Genomic DNA, 17,569 nt, shown 5'->3' with positions numbered 1-17,569 from the left:
GTATGACTGCCATTTAAGGGAAGTGGGCCGGTACATGGTACCAAATTCGTGTACATGCACGAAAACTTGCACTTTCGCGCACTCCCAAACACATTTTTGTTTCGGTTTATGAAGTTTTGTAGCCAGAAGATTTGTATACACTGGCGTGAAAACAGTTTGTGCGCGCAACATCCGGTTCGGGAATTATGGCTGCTGCAAAATTTTCCAAAAAGTTTAAATGTTTAATCAGCTTGTTTAATCAGCTTAACGTCTACAACAATCAGGAATAGTTCCTGCACGAGGTTGTAGACAACCATTCAAGATCAGCTGTCACAGAAAGGACAGCCCTATGCACTACGCAGCAATTCTTCGAGTTATCCCTTACAATTACAAAACGGCGTACCAGTGTACATTCAACAGGTAAACATAAAAAAGCAAAAAATTTCACAGATAGACAACAAGTCAAATCAATACACCCATTCTCGCACGAAGACGTTGGAAGGCCAGATTTCAGGACGCAAGATTTTTTCGGCATCATCTTTGAATATTCCAATCCGAGCGAAAGTCGCAGTACGCTTGTCTCCGCGCGGAGGGACGAACACACTTACAAATCTCGTAGCGATCCCTTCGCTGTTCAGCTGGTTGGCGATAAAATCGTTGTATTCCTTAACACTTGAAAATTTTGAGTTCTCGAGGCGAGGAATACCTCTCACACAGAAATCGGAGTGGGGTTTTCGCTTACATTGCAGGGTCTTACCCAGTTCACTGCGAGGTTCCTCATTTGTACCGCTCAAGTTCTGACTTCCTCGAATGGTTTTGGGTATTCGTTTCGCAGCTACAACACTTGCATAAGAAGAAGGGGTTGACGTACGGCGCCCGGGTGGAATGGTGCGTGGGGTTTCAGCCGACGCGGATGTGGGTAGTTTTGTTGCACCAAGTTACCACGACTCTTCTTGGCTTCCACAGCGTACCGTTTTCATGCAGTTTCTTTCTTTTTTCGCTGACTATGTCCCAGTCTCCAGGTGCATATCCAAAGTTTTCATCAACTGTATGCTCCACAACAGGATCCAGTTTTACATTGTCAACAACATACCCGCATCCCGACAACAAGACCTCACCACCAGTGCAGAGGCCGCATTCCATAACGTAGACCCGTTCACACAGCTCTTCCATTCCATTATTAAAATCAACAATATTCTGAGGCGACATTAGGTTATTCATAGGAGACTCATCTGCTGGACTTGGCAGCGTTGCCAACGGAGCGACTTTCAGCTGGTTCTTCATGGCCACATTTTCGGCAGTCAGCTCATCGATTTTCGACTCCAAACGCTTAACATGGTTTACGAATTTCTTTAACTCGGGTATAAACTTTTCCCAGTTAACTTTTGAGCCAGAAAAGTCAAAAGAGAAGTCGCAATCACTCATGTTTCCAAAATATTTCAAAAATATTCAAAATATTCGAATATTCGAAAGTATCTGTATTCGGAAGTATCTGTACTTCAATATCCCATATCTGAGACCTGCTCTGTACATGACCCCAGGTCTTGTAAATGCGTTCAGGTGTACTAAAAGTCTCATTGTAGACCGATCTCTCTCAAATTTTGCACGTAAATGCGCATGTCCATGAAGATCGTTTTTACACCGATCCAGACTTCCATGATTTTTTTCAAATTTTAAAATGAATTTTAAAATTTTTGAAATTCATTTTAAAATTTGAAAAACATGCTAGAACAGCGGATCGGTGTACAAACGTTCTTCGTGGTTATGTGCATTTACGTGCAAAATTTGAAGGAGATCGGTCCATAATGAGACTTTTGGTACACCTGAACGCATTTAAACTTTTTTGAATTTTCTAACAGCCATAACTTCCGAACCGGATGTTGCGCGCACAAACGGTTTTCACGCCAGTGAATACAAATCTTCTGGCTACAGAACGTCAGAAACCGAAGCAAAAAATGTGTCTGGAAGTGCGCGAAAGCGAAAGTTTGTGAGCATGTACACGAATTCGGTACCATGTACCGGCCCGCTTCCCTTAAGCGAACTGTAGTGCATATGAATAAAAGGTCAAATGACCTTTTGTAATGCCATTAACCAGATAGTGATGTGGACTGTAGTGACAATAATGATTTGTTGTGTGAACTGTAGTGGCCTAAGCCCAAACCTATAATTATAAATTCGAAAGTAAAAAATTAAGTTAGGAAAATTAGGAAAACAAGATAGTGAAGATACCGTATGCCTTCAGCATCCACACTTGTAAAGACGGAAGAGCAAAAGTAACTGTAACTTGTAAGTAGTCGATATATCATCCTTTTAGGTATTATTATTTCCGAAATTTAAATTAAGGAATTTCATACATTTCAATTAACGGAAATCACAAAACAAACGACGAAAGTAAATAAAGAATGAATATACACTGTTGTCACAAACTGCAAACGCAGTTAACAATAATATTTCCTTGCTTAGTTCTTAAAACGAAAAAGAAAAATCTGGGAAAATTGCGATACTTTTACATGTTAGTATGCATTAATCTTACCTAACACCAGAGAGATCACGAGGAACAACACTTGGGAGGCCATCCTATGGACAAAGAAACGGGAGCTTGATCAAGTGCACGGTGGAATTCGCACAAAGTCTGCAGAAGCTGGCTATTAGTTACTGTGTGTGACGATAAAAACGGTTGACAACGTGATGAGCACGAATGGAAACCCTCGCTTCATATCGCAAAAATTAAAAACTCTATGCACTGTGAAACAATGTTAATGCATCGCCGAAGACGATCTTCCCATTTTCGACAAGCGCCCAGTCTGTTAGCGACAGAGATCAGCTCACTCAGTGCATTCAGGCCAGAGAGCGAGATTAGCGCCCCACCCTGCCAGAATGACTGGTAAGCGTGATACCAGCTAAGCAATACGCATTTCCCTCGAAATCCAATGAGGCAACGCCGCTTCCGTACTCGGTAAAATGGAAGGAGCGGCAGCGTTACGAATGAGCATGTTTATCTGCATTATCGCTCAATAACTTGTACTTCTAAAACGCGGTTGTGCACTGTACGCATTAGGATATGATTGTTTATTTCGGCGACTTGATTGCACTTATTCCGGTTGATGTTTTCTTTTAGCGATTTTTGTATGGATTTTATTATAAAATGAAGAGAGATATGTAAGGCGTCCTGGAATTGGCCGCTACACGTCGTTTTATTGCTTCTGCCAGCAAAGTCTTTCGTGAACAAGGTCCATCTAGAACGGGCTTTCGTATGCAAGGTACGGTCGAATGCAATTCCTTTGTTTACGAAACGACCGAAGACTCAATAATGGTTAGATACAATAGATTCAAAACCGGAAGTTTGTGTTAATAACTTAATACCAAATCGAGTCTTCAACAGTTACACACTTTCTCCTCCTCAGACTCGTCGTCATTAGCAAAATTTACCGGCTGTTACAAGCAGCGAACACCTACTGCGGTTTAACAAGGGGCTTAGTTCCGACAATTACTGTACTTAGAATCAAAGAAATCCAGATCTATCCATTAGGCTCGCACGCTTTCATCAGCAAGATTTCACGTAATCGTTGCAATTTTTTTTGTTTAAATGGTGCTGAGATGCCTGATCACATAATGAAAAAAGACGGTTCAGAGTTACTTAATTAGCACGCACAGCATTCGGTTGGCAAGATGTGGCGAACTGAAAAGAGCCAGAAGTTTGCATGTCGTAAACATATCATATTTACCGAAGGGTAGGCGATAAGACCAAAGAAACACTTGCCCTATTAAGTATAAACTGAAACTGGAGTAAAGATATAACGATTATACTTAACTGTAATTAACAGGGTCGAACAAAAAATGTCCCAAAAAGTCGTATATGTGAATCAACACTTGACAAGACTACAGAATTTTACGCCTGCTCCTCTTTGGTCTCGTGGTTGCGAACTTCACTGCTGGGATGTTCAGCCTGTGCGTCGCCATTCGCGGATGCTGGGCACCAGTCCTTCCAGCAGTTCGCCAAGGCCCGCAGACAGAATCCGTTTAATTTGCCCACATCCACGTCGGCCACATTGTCCGCACTCCACTCGTATCCTCGATAATGTGCCGATGGCCGCGGATCGCAGGATTGGTAATCCCGGAGAATCTGCACGTTTATTCAGCAAATTAACCACAGTTCTAAACCTGAGCATCAGTCAAACGCTAATTTTTTAGCACTAATATATTTGCAAAAACAAAAATTTTTTTTACTATCTGGAACAGAGATCAAAATAGTGTTACCTAGACAGTAAAATGTTAGATTAGTGTAACTTGTGAAAAATAGGAAACTTCATACTGTTAGTTGTTTCAAAAAACAATTCAACACACTGCAGTTCTGTCTGCGTAGGTACTGTAATTTCGATTAATATGCACCTGCATTATTTTAACAGCCTTTGTTCCGCTGTCGATGTGACTGGCCATGCAATGGCCAATACGCTCCGCAGAGAGAGGCGGCTCGTCGCAGCGCAGATGCTGCTCCAGCAAATCCGCAATACGCGCAGCACTAACATATCCCCGGGTGAAGACGGCCGAAGGAATGCGGAACTCCATCAAGGTCACACGTCTCTTCTCCGCTAGTGCGAGGGAATAGTCCTTCCAAATCACGCGATCAGAACACGACACAAGCTGGGACAAGTGCAGGGCGGTTTCGGCGCAAAGAACGCCGATACTACACTGGTCATGCGGATCGGACGTTTGCATCCTGATCGATCGCTGGTGCACGATGCAACGCTCAATGCGCATGCCGGCGTCGTCCAGGACCTTCTTTAACAAGGCCCCCACTTCATCAGCAGCGCTCCGGTTCCAATGCTGCAGGTACGACGGTTCGGCATCGTGAATACAGAGAGTATGGGTGGTTGGCGTAATGTGCTTAAAGATGCAGCAGTACATGGCGTAATTGCAGTCCCACTGCTTGATCCGATCAAGTCGGGGCTGTTGCCGCGATACACGCAGAACCTGGCACAGTTCGGCCGAAGTGAGGAGGGTTTCCCACAGTTGGCAGGTGCGGCGGCAGCGCTGTTGATCCACGGTGTCCAGGCACCGCAAGACCTCTTTCAACACTTCCAACGGCAACGGCAAACCACGCTCCCCGAAAGTCAACGGCTTCTTCCGTTTCGGCTCCGACTCTTCGGTTCTCTCGTCTAGCTGATGGCAGTACGCATGGTTCTTTCTCCCCCTTTCAAACGACGCCGCCTACAGTAAAAGCAGGACTGACCTACTCGTAACTGTGTTACAATAAAAACTGAAAGCAGAACAGGGCTCACTTCAGTCGCGCAAAATAATATCGTTACGTAATGGACTTTTCTCTGTATGATTAATCTACTGTACTTACTCACTTAGACTTTGTATTTTACACTACTCACACCATTTCCTACCTTTCTGAGTCTTAGGTTGCGTTCAGGTTTGTTACTTTGTCGTATAACTAACAAAATCACTACTAGTCGGATGACCTTCGGCCCGAAAACCGCCGTAATATTTTGCTCTGCCTGAGTGTTTTCGTAACAATGTGGAAGTTGTTCTAAAAATAACCACAGCTCAGCTGCCGAAAAATAAAACTGTAATGCTTAATGGTAACATGGTTGGCGCATGGGTCTAACACGTGCACAGGGACTGCTACACCCAGAGCGCGTTTTGAATTAGTCACCACTTTAAATTGATTTTTCCTTTTATTCGTTTAAGCATTCAGGTCAAGTTTTCTGTCTGCGGGACCGACATTTGTGATTCATCGGCACTTCCCAAACCGACCAATTTGATATGTGAACAGTGTGAAGTATGGGATACGTACTGAATAATACTACTCGTACATTAATGTTTATTAATGTTTACTATAACTTATCAGCGAACCTACTAACTGCTCATGCAGCTGTACGTGACAACAGCGTATATTTGTATCTAAGCAAGTCAGGGCGTACAAGGTTATAATAATTATACGTACCCGCGACCGGCAAGGTCGCACACATATACCACATAATCCATGTCTGATTCATCGAAACAATCATTTTAAGATCATCTGCAGTGCTATCAGTGTTGAAGGTAACCATATTCTTCGGCACTTCGGAGCGGACTTCTAGTTTCCCCTCATATATTACGGGAAGTCAAGTGCCCTCCCGCACAGCTGCCGCTCACATGTTACTCCATTATGCGAGTATGTACAGTACGACAGCTGTGTCGGGGGAAATTTGATTTCCCGTAATTCCTGTAAGTAGTTTATTTTAACATAACCAACCATTAAAAGCCAAAGTGACATGTAATTTACTTAATAATTTCCCTAATTTACTTAGTTTACCGTGAGATCAGTTCAAGCACTAACATGCAAGATTTTGCAATTCACATAAAAAATCCGGGGGATAATCATTAAGCAGGTTGCGGTATCAACGAAGGGGTACGATTGACGATAGAATTAACGACGGAGTACAATTAACGAACGTTTAAACGGGCAGTACCCGTCGTTATTAACGAAACGAAGGGGGTATCGTTTCGTTAATAACGACGTTAAAATTCAGTAATGAACGACTGGGCCCACATAGACCATTGAGCACGAAGACTGCGTAGGCGAGACAGTGTACCCAGTGAATTTCTGCCTGGGCATTCAATCCTGAGTTGCCCACTCGACTCGAATTTTCGAAAATCACAACAGTACTGCTCGGATGTTAATTGTTAATGCTGCCAGTGGTCTCTTTAAACTTTTCACTTTTATGGGTTACTTTTTACTTTAACTTACACAATTGTAGAAATTACTCCATATAATAAAATACAATAATTCGAGTATTTTACTATTGGAGTAGCAGTGTACGGAGACTGTACTGAGGCATCTGACAAACGCAATAACAAGTCCTGCATTCAAGAATGGAATAAGTGGATAACACTGCTTTAGAATAGTGTTCATACACGTGTTAACCCACCAAAGTCAGCTACCAGAAGGAGTGCGAATATTAACTTGAAAATTGGCACTCCAGAACCAAATAATTCAATCAAGAAAAACTGATTTTTTGAGAATTTTTGTGACCATAGGTCAAGCAGGGCGATAGTCTGCCAAACTGACAGGGATGGGCATCCTACCATTTGGCAGGTAGCACGCCGAAATGTATAAATAGTTATGGGAGGGTAGCACTGGGACGGGCGAACGCTTTAACGAAAGGCCTCAAAAAGCTCTTCAATTCCCAGACAGTGTTGTGGTCATCGAGTTGACCAGTGGTCAGTATTAACAAAACTTGTTAAAAAACTGCACTTTTCGGCCGCCACGCGTTACAACAGATACAGTGTCCACGTTTTTCAATAAAAAACGATAGAAAACGATTTTCAGTTAGATAAAACAACATTCTTACAACTGCATTCTTACCACTCATACCAGTACAGTACTGGCAGTACATATGCGGTGTTTGCCGCTGATGTTCGCGTTATACTGTATGGTAACCAATCTTCGTTATTGCCGCTTACTGTTTTCAGCCGACGTTTGGTACCTTTTTAGTGAATAGAGGTTGTAGAGGGTACTCTACAAACGGTCTCAACCATCACTAAGCGGTTCATAAGGCAGTAACCACAGCGACACTACCCGCACCGCATCACCTACATCCTAGGGTAGAGTATACGGCGTATGCCGCACCGGCAATGAAAAACTGTTCCCGCATGGTCATTTCCGCTATTATCCGCTGTAGCTTGGTAACTCAATGACGCCTATTCGTAAGGGACAATTTGTACAAAGTGCTGTACAATTTTAAAAATGGCTGGGTGAAATACCTTCCATGAATCACGTTTACATCAGTTCAAATCTTATCATTTCTTCTAATCCTGGACTACTCTAGGCATAGTGCGTACTGCGTAGCATATTGGTTTCTCGAATATACCATAAATCTGAATTTTCAAACGGAAACGTTTTTTAGGTCCATAATTCGCGTTAGTTAATGCTGTTTGCATTTTATTCGTAAATTGTTTTTCAAATTCTCCGCCCAAAAAAAGCGTTTTTTGAAAATTTTCGAGCTTACTGACCACCGGTCATTTCGATGACCACCAAAATACCAACCTTTGTAACACTTTTTTTGCTCGAATTTTTGATTGCATGTGTGGCTTTCTACAAAGCCTTTGAGATTTTATATCGAATTTATAGTTTTATTGATAAAGCAGATCCACGCCCATCCCTGTCAAACGTGGCAGGAAATTTTAGAATGACCGTGCTTGTCCGCTGTCCAGTTATTTTTCTTGTATTCTAATGATTTTGCAATAAGGGCCGCTAGATTGGCTTGAATTATTTATTTTGGAATTATCTCATGCTGGGAGGCTGCAAGGGCAACGAAGACTTTCGCGAACCCAAAATTTCAGATTTTGGGCACCTTAGGTCACTTGGTGCATGCCCAGACCACTCTGTGTTGGACAGTCCGATTTTTAAAAACGACACCTAATATCTCTACTGTGAAATATAACTAAAGAATATGAGCTATGTGCGTTACGGGCTCTTGTAGAAAAAGAGTCCCCCACCCTGCCATTTGACAGGAATGGACGGGAACGGGTTAATGTATGTTTTTCTACCACAAAAAATATTTTTTCTGTTACTTTTACGGGCAACATGAAATCGTTTCGGTATCGATACAAAAAATTGAAAAATGACTGTCAAAACACAACAGTTCGCCACGGTAATATCTATCGCTGTTAATTGTTTAGTGCATAACGCAACCTCTTATGCGAATCACCGGAGCCTTAAATTAACAACGCCAAAACTGTCGTTAATTTTGCCTTTGATCGTCCGGCCGTGCAAAATGCAACCTACTTAATAACTTCCATGAAACCCACCCCAGCCTCTACACACCTGCCTCAGGATTCAGCGTCAAAGCATGACCGCTGCCCCTAAACAGAGCTCGGCTCCGTGCTACAACAAAAATCAGTTTTAGCTATTACTGCAGGCAGTAGAAATTTACGCCGAGTCGCCGACATAGCCTAAAATTGAACTCAAAAGGTCTTACAGCAAGAATTTTATTAATTTTCATGCAACCTGCCACATTTGGCGCCTCAGCCCTTCAAATAACAGTCTCTCACAACGCTTACCACATTTTCAGTGGAAAAAGGCGCTTCCTGACGGCGCCGCACATAATGCATCTCCTGGCTGAGAACCTTGACAAATCGGAGCGAGAACTCCCGCTCGACTTTCCGGAGGAGCATCGCCGATGCGGACTGCTCCAGAGCCCAGTAGCCGTTAGGCACACCCCACGTCTGCACGACGAAATGGCCTGCTGGAAGGGGGATTGGCTTGACGGCTTCGCTTGACACATCGCGAATCTGTTGGCGGGGAAGCAGCTCGCGACAAACCTGTCCGTCCCTTCTCAATTCCACCAGCGCCCCCCAGGGCAGAAGCTGGAACCCACGGATCAACATCTTCCCGGGATACCATTTCCAGGGGCGACCGGGACCGTCGTGCAACAGCACCTCCACGTCGTCTCCTTCGCGCGCGTTGCAGAATTTGCTGACGGAGCAGTCGAGGATTTTCCCATATGGAACCAGCACCGCCTGCTGTGAGGGGCACCCGAAATCGACAATGAGACGCGGTGGAGTGCTGTCGTTCTCTAACATGTCTTCCAGGCCGATGACATAGCCGTGCTGCAGCATTCCGTCAACTTCCACGTCGACGGCGTTCCATGTGCGCACCCCGTCAGCATTTTCGCACAAGTACATTCTTGTCCAGCTTGCTGCGAGGCGGAAAATAAGCCGTGTGTTACGACACGAAAAGAAACGAGAATTATTGGGATTACAATGATTTATTCCATGGTTAAAATACTGGGACAGCTCAACAACGTTGAGAAAGAGAAACTCGAATTAGCAATAACTGTACAGCGAAGCCAACTACAGAATTAGAAAGCAGCTGCAAAACCATGAACCATGCGCCATGGCCACGCCTCAGGTTCGATTTAATAAACACGGGAAACGGTAGGGAACGAAATGTTGTTGGGAGTAGTACAGTTACTACATTAATTCCCAACTACGGAATGATGAATGCCGCAAGCAAGCAAGCATGCAACTTTATTCCCCCAGATTTCTTCCGGCAGGGGCACACCAGGGCCCAGGCATTGTGCCAAGTACTGTATTTAACGATAAAACAAAAAAACTGAGATAAAACACAAAAACAAAATTATATAAAATTAAAGCATTAAGGGTAGTAGACAGAAATTTGTATTTAAAACATTTATTTTAATTGTACAGAAAGAAGGTGATGATGATGATTACGAACGCATGATTATGAATGAATTTTGCGAGAAATGCATAAATTCTATACCAGCAGCCACCACGGGCGGCTGCTTCGGACATGAACGTTTGTGGCAGTTATGAACGTTTGTGGTTTCTTGTAGACATAGCGTAAGGTTCGTGTGGGGAGCCGTTGAAGAGGGTGGTATGGTATTATGGTAAGGAAAAACGCGCCTATTAATTTAAGGGACACTTGCCTCGTACAGTAGCTGTTTGTACAACCACTACCGTCTCCAGTGTTTATTAATGTCTATCCTTGGAACACGGGGATGTCATTTGGTTATCCACCGGAAGCGGTAGAACTTCGTTGTTTCACAATTTTCCGTTGATTTAGCCCCACAGAAAAATGTTTAAACTGGTTGAAAAGAAGCAGTTTTGCGTAGAAGTTTAGCTTGAGTGGAGAGAAATTACCTGCCAGTGTGAAGTTTCAGGAATTTTCGAAGGAATAAATGCGGTTTGATCGCACAACATTGCGTTGCTGAGATGTTATGGCGATTCCTTGCTTCCGTGACTTCTTAGGTGCACATTGTAGGACTAACTCCCTGGAAATGGATGATTGGTTTTAACGCACTTGGCGGTGTGTGCTTTGCGGCATGTGTGTTAGATGTCCTGCACGAACCCAGTAATTACTGTGTACAGGATGCGTCCTCTTGTGTGAGGATTGTCAAGTACGCATTTAGAAATGTATCCTCTGGCAATTAATACAATCCGTAGACTGCGTACTAATTCCCATCATTAAACAGCGGCACCTCCATGGGAAGCATTCATTACCTTGCAGTAAAAACGGTCTACGTGCTCGTTGTATCGCGGAAGTAGGCGGAACGTGCCAATGTACGAAACAGGTTGCAGTGGCTGCATTCCTCTTGCAAAGGCACGAAAAAGATCGATATGCCAGGCTGCCAGCCACCATTTCTCTGCCAGCGCCAGGAAACAGATCGATATGACGATGTACTTTGCGACCTACGTGCAAGTGTGAGTCTGTAATTCAGTCATGTTTTTCCGCTAACGGTTTGTTCCATGCATCATGGAAAAGATTAACGCCATGCTCTAGTCTCGCCGTTGTCGGTATAAATTCAGCTTGACTTTCCAAGATTTGTCGACTAATCATTTTCGGATATCCTTCACCATGCAGAAGCAGAAACGAACCCTTAGCTATTACTTTCACAAAGGTCGTTCCTGGGCGTTTCAAGAAATCATTACGGAAGCCCTCGTCGTTCTCTGGTTCGCCATCCAGATATGTATGAGATTGGGGATGCGTTGGTTTCGCGGAGGTTTAGGGATGCGAGTGGATCCCGTGCTCCGCTGGCGCTGGACCGAGTCATAGAGTTATTTAATTACGTAAGCTACGGTACTTTTTATTAGCGTCACATTCTCATTGTTATGAGTGTAACGCCGTGCTCGTGTTTGTACGAGGTGCAAAGCAATACTCTATCTGTTACGCTTTTTTCATTATTTCGCACAACTTTTCCGTGTCCTTTCTGCTTTAACTTTATTTAACGGAAGTTTGTTTGTTAGTTCGTGGAATTAATGTGTACACGCTAACATAAACGGGAACATTACTTCAAAAACAAAAATCTTTTTGGGATGTTATGTGAGTGCTAATTTTCCATAGAATATGAGCGGCTCTGTCTGGGATGATGTCATGGCCCCCTGGGCGCGCTCTTGCGATCTCTCTACCGCGCCATATACCCCAACTGTAGTTTTTATGGCAAGTATTGGCATTTTTACGTCGGTCTATGGCACGGCCATCATGGCCGTGGCTATGTGCTGCTCGCTGTGCGTCAACCGCAACTGGGAACATCCCCTCTGGCAGCAGCACTTCCCCGCCAGTGTCACCGCATTGCAGCCCTGACCGGGTACACCGGCTACGATATTCCGTCGTGTGTGGGGATGATACTGCGGCGTCTTCTGCTGTTGGTTGGATTAGGCTGCGCTGCGCTGATGTGGGTGATGGTTTGTGCGTTGCCGGTCGTCGTCTCCGCGTCGGCGCTGGTTGTGGCGTCCGCGCACGTACTGGGCAAGCAAGCGATGTTGCCCTCGTGTGTCGTCAGATTAAGTTTGCTATCGGTGAACTGCACCGGCAGATTGTTCGGATGGTGGATGGATAAACCGTATTGGGATTCGATCCGCAAAAGAATTTGGTATGTATACCTGGGTTTCTCTCATATTTCGGTCAGATCTTGGGTTGTATTTCCGAGTACACGAGTTTTTCATGAAGCTTGTATATACCTGTGTCCTTGGCTCATCGATGTTGTGCATGTCGGCCAACGCTCTTCGCAAGAACCACCGAAAGACGTTAACCGTCAGGAATGCGACGACTACGAAAACTACGAAAACTACAAAACTTATGAACCCTTAGAAACTAAACGGTCTAAGAAACACAAGAGAACACAAGAAATCCAAAAAATCTAAAAAATCAGATTCCTATGATAACATACGAAAACTAAAGCATCTAAGTAGTCTATAAAATCTGAAAAAATTAAGGAAGTACATATACCCAGATGCACCAGAAAGCCCATCCCGAGACCCGAGCACCGCTACGTGAGCAGCTGCTGATTGCGCTTATTCAAGTAGCGGCGCTTTGATACGGCTGCTTATGCAAGTGGATATTTCGGTTCTTATAAACCCAATTTGTTTAAATGATTTTACTCTGAAAAATATCGAAGCATATTGTAAGTTGTAACGGCTGGAGCAAGTGACTCCACAAGGTGTGTGTACGGAAAATGAGCCGACGGGCTGCCTGCGCATTCGCATACGATCAGTGCGTACGCTGCCAGCGTTAATTTCCGGAACACAGCCTCTGTAGTCTGTACCACAGAGTTTGTGGTGTCACTTGCATGAGCCGCTACACTAGCTAATTTTTCTTTTTTTTCTGAAAGTAAATGCCTCCTGCTGCTCTGCACAGGGCAAGGCTTTCTGGGCAAGGATTGTTCACATACTCGTTTCCGGAGGTCCTCTGCAAAAAGAAGCTTGAACTGACTGGAATAGCAGTCGCGATACGTTCGCCACTGTTCTGCAAAAACTGCGTTCTGATCTTGCTGACTTGCGGTATTGTCGCGCTCAACGCCTTTACCGTATTCATTGGGTTTCTTGGAACGAATGTGACGTTCAGTGAAATGGGTTCCCACCCGAACAACCCCGCTCTGGATGGCCACACGAGCCACTGGCCCGCTTGGCGCAAAACGGTAATGTGAGCGTGATGCACTTTCACGGTAGTAAAATATACCGTAAGGAAATACGATTTCGTTAGGGCGCTGATAGTTGTAGGCGGCAGTGTAAAGCGCCATTCTGGTACTCGTCCAATTGTTTGAGCATAACACTATGGCTATTTGACACTAACCTTGTCCAACCAGTTACCGATGCTGGTCTTCAGAGGGTGACCTACACCGGTGCCATGGTGGCGTCTTGGACGGACACTGCTGTTAACTGGCGTTTTAGTAAGCACCAGTATGATGCTGGTCCTGCGGCCTCCTCGTTCTGCGAAGCACTCGGTCTTCTACTTATGCTTGAATGCGCATTGCTGATGATAGCGAGCGGCTTTATGGCTACTACCTTCGGAGCAGTGCGGTATGGAAAGAGGCTTATGGGCTATCTGCGCTTCCTGGTGGAGTGTGTCTGCCCGGACGACCCCGCCACATATTTTGATGAACGGTATGGCTGTTTGCACTTGACATTTTCGGCTCCAATAAACCTTTAATGCAGAGCAACGATTTTGTTTCCATTGCTTTAACGGATTGACAGGGCTCTTTGGAGTGAAAGAACAAGCCAAAACATTGTAATTCATCAGCATTTCCCCGGTCTAATCTACAAAAGAGTTCCCGTGCCGAATGCGGACGTTCCCCGGGAACATGTCGACAGTCACAACACGGGCCAAACAGTTGCGGCATTACCTGTTGTTGTCAGTGTGGAATACCGATGTGCTTGCTATCAGTTGGGCAACGCACTACTCTGCAGCCTAGAAGTTATCCGTTGTACGGCCTGCTGGCTGTTTCTCCTCTTCCCGCTGACGGAATTCCTTGTACTGGAGTCGCTGCAATTGCCGACACTGCTAATTAGCCTGACTGGGTATTTTCTGTGGATGTATCATCGTCACTTCGATGGGCCTGATTGTGGAAGTGAGCTGACCCGCGAGCCTTCGCCCTCGCCCGAATCCAGCGCGCCAAACGGGCGAAGAAGATGCCGCTAACAAAACGCATAACGCAGCAAAGGGTACCCAGTACGGAAACGTTTTGAAACCGTCTCCAGACGAGAATACCATTGCGCAACAAATGGTCCACACCGCCAGTTCATGAGTCTGGGAGGTAAAGTACTCATCCGCTAACATGGCCTGTTTATACATCCAAATGTTATGTGACGTGCTTTCACATATTATGTGTACGGATGCGTTCACCGGTAAACAGGTGTGCTATGCAGTTGTTGTGAACTACCTTCACGTAGTTATCTGTGTCTAGAGACGTCTGTTTTGCATGCTTATTTCTCAGCGTTCTGCTGAAGTTGAATTTGAGAGATCCATCATGAGCGTGTACAGTAAAGATCATAAATGAGATTCGACCGTATTCTCAGTTGTGTATAGCGTAGGAGAAACGTTCATATATCACAAGCATCGCCACAAACTGACGATTTCTTTGGTGACACTGTGTGTGGTGCTGCTGTTTATTGTTAACGCTGGTTACTGATATGTCGTTAGTCTAATCAAGGTAATCTTGCAAATGCAGTACGCAAATTTTAATACGTAGTATCAATTTTGCTAATTTTTTATTGCTTGTTTCTGCAAATGCCATAATCTGGCCGTCCCTGAAAACTCCTTGCAGAAATTATGTTTTGCTGCGTAGCTCCTGGTGTTGCCCATTTTCATAAGAACTTGGGTCGCTTCATAATTCATGGTGACTCAAAATTTAATGCAGAGTGCACTGAAATATTACAATATTAAGTACTTACAGCATAAAAGCTGTTTACCACACTCGGCATTTATAGATTGCCAACCGGAAATCTGCGAAAAATCCCCTGTGATATAGTTGAATTATCTGAATTTGATTGTTCGATAGTTATTAATTTCTTTTGGCCCTTTCTTCTCTGTCAAGCCAATTGGCAGGAAAATCAACCAACACGATTAGGAAGCGAAAACGTGGGCTGGAATGTTGTGGATGCGTGGTACCATTATGGACCTTTACCTGTCATACCTAATACCTATTTATGAACCTTTAGTCATCGAGTACGTATACAGACTGTACTGTAGTCATCGTGTACGTGAACAGAATCACGAAAAATAGCCTATTTTATTACCAGAACAAACGTGTACATAAGCAAAACAAAGACTGTTTCTGTAAGCTTGTGAATCTAGTCAAACAGTGATTAGGACTGATCGGGGGCCTATCCCTTCAGAACCATCCGATCCCAGCACGACGCCCGGCGTGCCAGGAGCGCCGCGATCACGGCCGCCAGCGCAGTGAGATTCCATCGCTCCATTCCCGAGTGCCGGATGACGATCGTGCGCTGCGGCTGGTGCAGCATGGAATGCTCCATGCGGACGCCCATGTCGTTGGAGACCTCCCTAACCAGTTGCTCGATTGCTGCATCAAGCCCACCCATGTCCCCCTTGGCGTCCTCCGTTCCTGGGACATTGCACAGGCTGATGGTCCGGGTGTTTGGCGCGATGTGCTTGAAGAAGCAGGCGTACACGAGGTAATCACCATCCCACTGGATGCGTTGAGAAGGACGCTGCCGCGATACCCGCACCTCCGTGCACAGTTCCGCGGACGTGAGAAGGGTTTCCCACAGTTGACAGGTGCGACGGCAGCGCTGTCGATCCACGGTGTCCAGCGAGCGGAAGATCTCCTTCAGCACCTCGAATGGCAACCACAAGCCGTGTTCCCCGACATCCAGCTGCTCTTTCTGCTGCAGCTTTTCGTTTTCGTTAAGCAATTCACACTGAATTCCTGAATGCTTTGCTTTTCTTTCGAAGGCCCTCAACTATAGTAGGATCGGCGGGTTATACGTGACTTTAATGAAGGTGAACACGTTCAAAAATACTTTTTAGAAAAGCAGGCAACAAAGCACCATGGGGATGCAATCGCTGCATCGCATCATATCATTTAACTAACTGAATCTTTAAAGTTGAAAATTTGATCAACATGACCAGCAGTCTAACAGAAACCTGCCACTCACGATATCTGCTTCGGCCCAAGGGAAATCCTGACGTCGCCGCAGAAAGTGCATTTCGTTGCCAAGAACCTTGAGCACATGCAGCTGCAGCTCCTGCTCCACTTGGCGGAGCAGCCACGGCGAGGCCGTCCCCTCCTGCGCCCAGTAGTCACTGATCCCAGTACCTTGGTACGTCTGCTTGACGAAATCGCCCGCAGCAATGGATCCTCGCCCATGTGGTTCCCTTGAGGGAAGGCGAATCTGTCGGTGGGGAAGCAGTTCGCGTCGACACTGCCCGTCCATCATCGCCTCCACCAGCGCCACATAATTGAGCTGACCTAACATGCGAATCAGCATCTTCCCGGGGTACCATTTCCAGGGTCGCTGCGAGCCGTCGTGCAGCAGCACCTCCACGGCAGATCCCCGGGGTGCCTCGCTGAATCGATAGGTGGAGCAGTCCCAGATCTTCCCGTATTCCACCACCGCCGCCTGCTGCGTCGGGCATCCGAAATCGACGATCAGGCGCGGCGGAGTGTGGCCGTTCTCTGGCTTTTCTTCCAGGCCGACGACATTGCCATGCTGCAGGGAGCCGTCAATCTCCACATCCACAGCATTCCACGCGTACACCGATCGCTCACCATTCTCGTACAGATGCATGCTTGCGTTTCTGGCCCAAAGGAGGAAGCAGAGATGTGCCTGATAAGAACGGGTAATGGACAGTTATCCTAACGCCGCTGAACAACGTTGGAAATAGAGAAAAAAGGAATACAGTGAGTGAAACAGGCAAAACTCTGGCATGGCCAGCTGATCCGAAGTTCGAACCATCCGATGCGTGCGTGAGCTGCACTGTTGCGCCGCCTCAGGGCGGTTACGAGCCAGATGCCGTGCGGATGCCGGGAAGTAGTGTCTGCTATACTTCGACTTGTCAGCCGTTCTGGCTCCCCTTGCAAATCGGTTTCGCATTTCAGATCCTTGCCAAATGAAAAATTAATGATCTCTTATCCGGATTTACTGGCTAAACGTGTGCAAATACACACACAATACACACCAGACTGTCACAGTTTTCAGACAACAGCTTCACAGCGGGCTTGAAATACTGTTTCTTGATTTTACCAGAACAGAGCACATTAGCGATACAGATACCGGAAATGTCGACGGAACCCGTTTAACAAGAATGGCTGTGCAGACAGAGCAACGGCCCGCATCG

At 45.4% G+C, this 17,569-nt stretch overlaps 4 protein-coding genes across 4 annotated transcripts; 2 read left to right on the top strand and 2 right to left on the bottom strand.

Moving 5' to 3' along the window:
• Nucleotides 1–3,589: 3,589 nt before the first annotated feature.
• Nucleotides 3,590–9,874, bottom strand: LOC129602580 (uncharacterized). Its single transcript, XM_055501635.1, has 3 exons — nucleotides 9,031–9,874; nucleotides 4,369–5,187; nucleotides 3,590–4,102 (listed from the first exon to the last, which is right to left on the bottom strand). The coding sequence occupies exons 1-3, from the start codon at nucleotides 9,652–9,654 to the stop codon at nucleotides 3,869–3,871; spliced, it is 1,677 nt and encodes a 558-aa protein (XP_055357610.1). The 5' UTR covers nucleotides 9,655–9,874; the 3' UTR covers nucleotides 3,590–3,868.
• A 2,002-nt stretch (nucleotides 9,875–11,876) lies between these two features.
• Nucleotides 11,877–13,415, top strand: LOC129590193 (uncharacterized). Its single transcript, XM_055485323.1, has 2 exons — nucleotides 11,877–12,362; nucleotides 13,127–13,415. The coding sequence occupies exons 1-2, from the start codon at nucleotides 12,112–12,114 to the stop codon at nucleotides 13,413–13,415; spliced, it is 540 nt and encodes a 179-aa protein (XP_055341298.1). The 5' UTR covers nucleotides 11,877–12,111.
• A 384-nt stretch (nucleotides 13,416–13,799) lies between these two features.
• On the top strand, nucleotides 13,800–14,593 carry LOC129581620 (uncharacterized). The gene is made up of 2 exons (XM_055472814.1): nucleotides 13,800–13,872; nucleotides 13,963–14,593. Exons 1-2 carry the CDS (start codon nucleotides 13,805–13,807, stop codon nucleotides 14,405–14,407), a joined length of 513 nt encoding a protein of 170 aa, XP_055328789.1. The 5' UTR covers nucleotides 13,800–13,804; the 3' UTR covers nucleotides 14,408–14,593.
• Nucleotides 14,594–15,502: 909 nt separating this feature from the next.
• On the bottom strand, nucleotides 15,503–17,128 carry LOC129580958 (uncharacterized). Its single transcript, XM_055471739.1, has 2 exons — nucleotides 16,387–17,128; nucleotides 15,503–16,191 (listed from the first exon to the last, which is right to left on the bottom strand). Exons 1-2 carry the CDS (start codon nucleotides 17,017–17,019, stop codon nucleotides 15,592–15,594), a joined length of 1,233 nt encoding a protein of 410 aa, XP_055327714.1. The 5' UTR covers nucleotides 17,020–17,128; the 3' UTR covers nucleotides 15,503–15,591.
• Between the last annotated feature and the right edge of the window lie 441 nt (nucleotides 17,129–17,569).

Source organism: Paramacrobiotus metropolitanus, unplaced genomic scaffold, assembly GCF_019649055.1.
Source record: "Paramacrobiotus metropolitanus isolate TYO unplaced genomic scaffold, Prichtersi_v1.0 Parri_scaffold0000001, whole genome shotgun sequence".
In the NCBI taxonomy this organism is placed as follows: Eukaryota; Metazoa; Tardigrada; class Eutardigrada; order Parachela; family Macrobiotidae; genus Paramacrobiotus; species Paramacrobiotus metropolitanus.
This window is presented reverse-complemented; position numbering and strand designations above follow the sequence as displayed.

What these genes read in the sequence shown, in the direction of transcription:
- LOC129580958 (XM_055471739.1), bottom strand. Translation starts at nt 17,019, where the DNA reads ATGCATCTGTACGAGAATGGTGAGCGATCGGTGTACGCGTGGAATGCT. An exon ending in CTTGGGCCGAAGCAGATATC is followed by an intron (nt 16,192 to 16,386) that starts GTGAGTGGCAGG and finishes ATCCTACTATAG; the next exon opens with TTGAGGGCCTTCGAAAGAAA.
- LOC129602580 (XM_055501635.1), bottom strand. Translation starts at nt 9,654, where the DNA reads ATGTACTTGTGCGAAAATGCTGACGGGGTGCGCACATGGAACGCCGTC. An exon ending in CTTTTTCCACTGAAAATGTG is followed by an intron (nt 5,188 to 9,030) that starts GTAAGCGTTGTG and finishes CTTTTACTGTAG; the next exon opens with GCGGCGTCGTTTGAAAGGGG. An exon ending in AGGCTGTTAAAATAATGCAG is followed by an intron (nt 4,103 to 4,368) that starts GTGCATATTAAT and finishes ATAAACGTGCAG; the next exon opens with ATTCTCCGGGATTACCAATC.
- LOC129590193 (XM_055485323.1), top strand. Translation starts at nt 12,112, where the DNA reads ATGATACTGCGGCGTCTTCTGCTGTTGGTTGGATTAGGCTGCGCTGCG. An exon ending in TCGATCCGCAAAAGAATTTG is followed by an intron (nt 12,363 to 13,126) that starts GTATGTATACCT and finishes TGCTCTGCACAG; the next exon opens with GGCAAGGCTTTCTGGGCAAG.
- LOC129581620 (XM_055472814.1), top strand. Translation starts at nt 13,805, where the DNA reads ATGGGCTATCTGCGCTTCCTGGTGGAGTGTGTCTGCCCGGACGACCCC. An exon ending in GCCACATATTTTGATGAACG is followed by an intron (nt 13,873 to 13,962) that starts GTATGGCTGTTT and finishes ACGGATTGACAG; the next exon opens with GGCTCTTTGGAGTGAAAGAA.